Source organism: Aplysia californica, unplaced genomic scaffold, assembly GCF_000002075.1.
Source record: "Aplysia californica isolate F4 #8 unplaced genomic scaffold, AplCal3.0 scaffold00288, whole genome shotgun sequence".
In the NCBI taxonomy this organism is placed as follows: Eukaryota; Metazoa; Mollusca; class Gastropoda; order Aplysiida; family Aplysiidae; genus Aplysia; species Aplysia californica.
Window position 1 is genome coordinate 369,150 of NW_004797558.1, and position 6,446 is coordinate 375,595.

General features: G+C 41.4%; 1 protein-coding gene across 1 annotated transcript in view; it reads right to left on the minus strand.

The window, feature by feature from the left end:
• Window positions 1-4,980, minus strand: part of LOC118477910 (mucin-5AC-like) — a gene marked incomplete at its 5' end in the record, with an annotated part of 9,114 nt that extends 4,134 nt beyond the window's left edge. The window contains 3 exons of the mRNA XM_035970575.1: window positions 40-117; window positions 1,515-3,743; window positions 4,731-4,980. Coding sequence (XP_035826468.1) covers window positions 40-117; window positions 1,515-3,743; window positions 4,731-4,980 — 2,557 coding nt within the window. The remainder of the gene's footprint in view (window positions 1-39; window positions 118-1,514; window positions 3,744-4,730) is intronic.
• Between the last annotated feature and the right edge of the window lie 1,466 nt (window positions 4,981-6,446).

The window sequence follows — 6,446 nt, forward strand, 5'->3', positions numbered from 1 at the left end:
TGTGTGTGTGTGTGTGTGTGTGTGCGTGCCTGTACGTACTTGTGAGTCCCGGTATCACGGGGGGTTGAGACGGCGTTCCTGTCACCGGGGACTGGGTGGGCGGAGAAGTGGGCGGGGCTAAACAGAGGACACATGACAGGTCACTCATCTGATCAAACAGTGTGTTCTGAGTTGTGAGAGGAGCGCTTTTGACTTATTATAAATACGCCTTAACCATGCGAAGAAACCCACAGCTACCTTAAATGTACTTTAAATTGATTTTTTACTCTTTAACTTCAATCTTCGAAAACAAACACTTTTCTCCTGGACAATGTCTTGGACAATTTCGATTGTCTTTCTAAATTTTATTACAATGCTGTTTTTACACATTGCTTGCACAAAAATTGTTTTTTGAACACTAAGGTCATAAGTTTATTAATATAAGCATAGATAGTGTATTTAATTACAGTGACATTAAGAAATGAACTTGTTTTTGTTTTTTTGTCTCATAGAGCTTCATACTAAAAGGGATTTTGATAGTAGCATTCCTATACCCCCCCCAATAAAAACATACACTTAGTACTTTTTCGCGGTTACACATTCCTTCAAAAAAAACATTTAACTACCTTCTTGGGTGCTTTCCCACATACATTCAAATAAAAATAGAATATGTCATAGTTTTTTCAAGTAGCAAGCTTACCTGTATATCTTTATGTAGAGTATACAACTCTTTTTGTCACTTTGATGATTCACAGGGCGTAATAAAGAAGCAAGGCAATGTTTTGATTTGTTACAGTAAAAAGAAAAAGAAAAAGAAAGCAACCTGCACTTTACACCAGCCCATAGCGCAATTGGACACACTTTGAGTGTCAGCTAGTAGCATCTACCTTATTGTTTATTACAAGTTTAAGTTTTTATTTACAGTCATGTGTCCCTTGAAGGCTCACTCAACGGCAAGATAGCTCCCCTTTTAATAAACCGTTTATTGAATATTTTATTAAGTCGACCTCCTTTGCGGGGCGGAAAGGGGGGGGGGGGTCGCATGGAACTTTGCGCAAGCTACTGTAATTGAAGATAATACGTGTATTTAAATAAAATGTTTTGAGCTACTCTCAGTAGTTAGGCGGATGCCGATAAAATCTACATAATATTCTGTCCCTGCTGTTTATAAATTAAAATAATTACCATAATACATATACGTGTCAGTGGTAGGAGTCTTTGATTTGACTTCACCCTTGGAAGCTGATATGTTATGTAAAATATCGTCTTATTTCTTTGTGTGTCCAAACATTTTAGAGTAACAAATGCCGGGTGAGTTCTGATGAAGCAATTGAAAATATAGAAGATACAGGGTGTTAGATGAGTTAGTAAAATAAGACACTGCTAAGACATGCAAATTACTACACAATTTTAACAACCAACTCTTGATGAAGAAACGGATAAAGATCTTAATGAGAGCGATGTAGAATTCGATATGGAAAATGAAATGGGTGAACTTTCGTAAACTCGCCGAGTCTTTGCTCATTGAAACTTACAGAAAGTAGCCAACCCTTGATGTGTAGTTTCTAGTACCGTCGCCCCTTGCAGTGTTGTAGTTGCCTCGCTTGAACTGGTAGCCGTTACGGGTTGGGGGACGCTTTCCGTTGTCTTCGTATTTAATGAATTGTCCGATGTCCTAGTATTAAATAGAGTTTCTAATGTTCTAACATCAACTGGACTTTCTGATGTCCCGGTGTTAGTAAGGGCTTCTGAAGTTCTAATGTTAGTAACAATCCCCGATGTCCTTGCGTTAGTAGGGTTTTCTGATGTCCGGGGACGTTGTGTTGTCCTTGTATTCGTTGGATTTTGAGACGACCTAGAATTTAGTGGGTACTGTGATGTCCTGGAATTATATTGGTTTTGTGATGTTCTAGTAGTGTCTGGGTTTTGTATTCTTGTAGTGTCTGGGTTAGTGTCTGAATTTTGTGTTGTAGTGCCAGGACTGTGAGATACCTTAGAGATAGAAGTGTTATCTGACACACTCGCGCCAGACGATGACCGTGGTGTTGAACTTGTGGTGAAGAAAGACGTTTGTATGGATTGCGTGGCTGTTGTATGCCTTGTTTGAATGGTCGAAACCGGGGATGTGGTGAGAATAGAAGAAGAAGTTTGGCTTGTTGAGACAGTGTGAACTGTGGGATCAGACGAGGGGTTTCCAGTAGATAGTGGGGTAGATGATGTCCTGCCAGAAGAAAGACTATGAACAGAAGAAGCGAGGGATGCTGTTTGATCAGAAGTAAGACTTTTACTGCCAGGAAACGTAGTTCTAGTAACATCAGAAGAAAGACCTTGACCAGTTGAAAGAGTAAGTGCTGTGGTATCAGAAGATGATGTTGACGCTGTAATATCGGAAAGGCTTATTGAAAGCTTGGATGATGTACCACCCGAAGAAAGACTGTGACCAGTCGGCAAGGCAGATGTGGTAATATCAGAAGAAAGACTTTGACTTGGTGGGTAGCTTGATGTAGTAACAACAGAACCGCTTTGACTAGTGGAAAACATTGCAGACGTTGTAGGTTGAGACGACAGAGTTTGACCAGGTGGGGAAGTAGATACTGTGTCATCGGAAGAAAGACTTTGGCCGGTTGGAAACGTGGATGTTGTAACATCAGATGAAAGACTTAGTCTAGTTGGAGAAGCTGAAACTGTCAGATCGGTTGGTATTGTGGAAGTTGTCCTTTGGCCACCAACTGTTGTAGTTGAAGGTACACTTGAGCTTAGAAGAATTTTAGGGCTATTGTAACCAGGACTTTGTGTTGTTGATGATGAGGAAGATGAAAATTGGGGTGAAGAGGAAATGGGTGGCAGAGATGACGAAGGAGTTGACGAGGAGGTCGTGACAGGTGGCTGAGACGTAAAAACAGAAATAGTTGAGGTAATCGTATGAGACGGTGATGTGAATGGAAGTGAAGAAGATGTCGAAGGAGGTGATGCAAAAGTAGAAGGTGTTGTAAAGAGTGGTGCAAAAGAGGGTGATGCAGAAAACGTTGACGATGTGGAAGGAGGTGGTGAAGAAGAAGGAGATGTTGAAGAAGGTAATGTTGAAGAAGGTAATGTAGAAAAATGTGGTGCGGAAGAAGGATGTTTGGAATAGGGTGATACAGGAGAAGGTAATGCATGTGTGAAAGAAACTGAAGATGATATAGATGAAGAAGACGATGGTATGGGAGGTGACAGTGGTGTGGAAGAAGGTGATGTGGGAGACTGTGATGCGGAAGAAGGTGATGGGAATGTAGGAGATGAAGAAACTGATGAAGTCGTAGAAGAAGGGGGCAGAGACGTAGAAGCAGATGATGGGGAAGAAATTGACGGTGATGTCGGAGTTCTTGATATGAAAGATGTTGAAGTGGAGGAAGGTAACAGTGACGTGGAAGATGATGATGATGATGATGATGATGATGATGATGATGATGATGAAAATGACGGGGAAGTTGTAGAAGTTAATGTGGAAGAATGTGGTGTAGATGAAGCTGAGGGTGACGGAGAAGAAGGTTGTGTTGATGTGGGTGGACGTAAATGTGAAATGGAAGAAGATGATGGAGGTGTGGAAGAAAGAAACGATGACGTGGAAACAAATGGCAAAAGTGTAGAAGAAGTTGACGATGACGCAATAGATGATGGTGTAAAAGAAGATGATGTGGAATGTAATGATGATGTGGAAAAAGATGAAGGTAACGTAGAAGAAAGTGAGGTTGAAAGGAGTGATGTAGAAGAAGACGATGGTGATTGGGAAGAAAGTGGAGGTGTTGTATCGATAGGAGAAGTTGAAAAGGTACTGGGTGACGTTTGTCTTGACGTAGGTGAATACGACGGCGGAGATGACGGTTGTCTTGTTGAAGAGGAAGGCGACAAAGAAGGGGAACGCGACGGAGAGGTAGTAGAAAGTAATGATGAAATAGAAGAATGAGACGACAACGGGGATAAAGGTTGTGTTGTTGAAGAGGAAAGTGGTAGGGAAGGGGAAGGTGAAGGGGATGTAGTGGTAAGTGGCGATGAAATAGGAGAATGTGACGAGCGTGCTGTGTTGGAAAGTGACGAATGACCGGAAAATGGAGTATGTAGAGATGTGGCAGAAGGCGATGGTGATGCGGGAGAGAGTGACGGTGATTTAGAAGTGGGAGATTGAGAAGATGAAGTATGTGACAAAGACGAGAGAGTATGTAAAAGAGAAGTACTTGTCCGTGACGGTGACATCGATGAAAATGACGGAGATGATGGTATTGGCGAGGTTGGTGTAGAAGAAAATAACGTTGACCTGTCGGTACTCGACGGCAGTGTAGTAAAAGGTGAGTGAGATGATGTTATTGATGATGGTGATGTTGTTGATGGCGATCCGGAGTTAACTGACGACGACGAGGAAGACAAAGACGTAATGACTGAAGGTGTAACTGAAATTGTAGATGATAGTGGCAATAATGATGGATTACTAAATGAAGTTGGGGTATGTATTGTAGACATTATTGTAGACGTCTGAGATATGACTGTTGTTGTCGTTGTGGTTGTTAATGGTGATGATGATGATGATGATGATGATGATGATGATGATGATGATGATGATGATGATGATGATGATGATGATGATGATGATGATGATGATGGCAGAGATGGAGATGACATTGATGTGAATTTAGAAGGAAATGAAGTAGACGTAGGAGATGATGGTGTAGATGTAGGCGATGATGGAGTAGATATAGAAGAGGATGGTGTTAATGTAGATGGTGGTGATGGAGATGTTGGAGATGATGGTTTAGATGTTGGGGATGATGATGCAGTTGTAGGTGATGGTGGTGTGGATGTAGGGGATGATGGTGTGGATGTAGGTGATGATGGTGGAGATGTAGGTGGGGATGCAAATGTAGGAGATGATAATGTAGATGTAGAAGATGATGATGTGAATGTAGAAGATGAAGGAGTAGATGTATGAGATGACAGTGTAGATGTAGGAGATGATGGTGAAGATGTAAGAGAAGACAGGATATGTGTTGAAAGCGACGGTGTGTGGGTAAAAGATAATGATGTAGATTTAGAAGATGGTGGTGTATATGTAGAAGAGGATGGTGTAGATGTAGAAGAGGATGGTGTAGATGTAGACAAGGATGGTGTAGATGTAGACGAGGATGGTGTCGACGTCAGAGATAAAGATGTAGATGTATGGGTTGATGGTGTAGATGTAGAAGATGGTGGCTTTGATGTAAAAGAAGATGGTGTAGATGTAGCAAAGGATGAGGTAGATGTAGATGATGGTGATAGAGATGTTGGGGATGATGGGGTAGATGTTGTGGATAATGAAGTAAATGCAGGAGATGATGATGTAGGAGATGATACAGAAGAAGATGGAGATGATGACAATGTAAATGTAGACGGTGATGATGTTGATGTAAGGAATGATAATATGGATGTAGAAGACGACGATAAAAATGTTGAGGATGATGGTGTAGATGTTAGGGATGATAGTGTAGATGTAGAAGAAGGTGGTGTAGATCTAGATGATGCTGTTGTAGATGTTGAAATTGATGGTGTAGATATTGAAGTAGAAGGTGCAAAAGTAGAGGGTGATGGTGTAGAAGATGGTGGTGTAGATGTTGAAAATGATGGTTTGGATGTAGATGAAACTGGTGAAGATGTAGAAGAAGATGGTGTGGATGTGGAAGAAGATGGTGTGGATGTAGAAGAAGAAGAAGATGGTGTGGAAGTAGAAGTAGAAGAAGATGGTGTGGAAGTAGAAGTAGAAGAAGATGGTTTGGATGTAGAAGTAGAAGAAGATGGTGTAGAAGTAAAAGAAGATGGTATAGAAGTAGAAGAAGATGTTGTCGATGTAGAAGTAGAAGAAGATGGTGTGGATGTAGAAGTAGAAGAAGATGGTGTAGAAGTAGAAGAAGATGGTGTGGATGTAGAAGTAGAAGAAGATGGTGTGGATGTAAAAGTAGAAGAAGATTGTGTTGATGTTGAAGAATATAGCGCGGATGTAGAAGGAGATGGCTTGGATGTAGAAGCAGATGGCGTGGCGGTAGAAGAGGATGGTGTGGCGGTAGAAGAAGATGGTGTGGCGGTAGAAGAAGACGGTTTAGATGTTGAAGATGATGGTGTAGATCTGGATGACGGTGATGTAGATGTAGGTGGCGGTGGTGATGTAGAAGGAGATGGTGTGAATGTAGAAAGAGATGGTGTGGATGTAGAAGAAGATGATGTGGATGTAGAAAAAGATGGTGTGGATGTAGAAAAAGATGGTGTGGAAGTTGGCGGTGGTGTCGTAGTTGTATACGGCGATAATGAGGATGAAGAAGATATTGAATAAGATGAAAATGTAGACGAGGGAGAAAATGATGAAAAGGACTGAGATGGAAGTGCAGACGAAGCAGACGTGGATGGTGGAGGTGTTATACTGGTTGAACTGGATGAAAAAGTAGAGGAAGACAATAATGACGAGC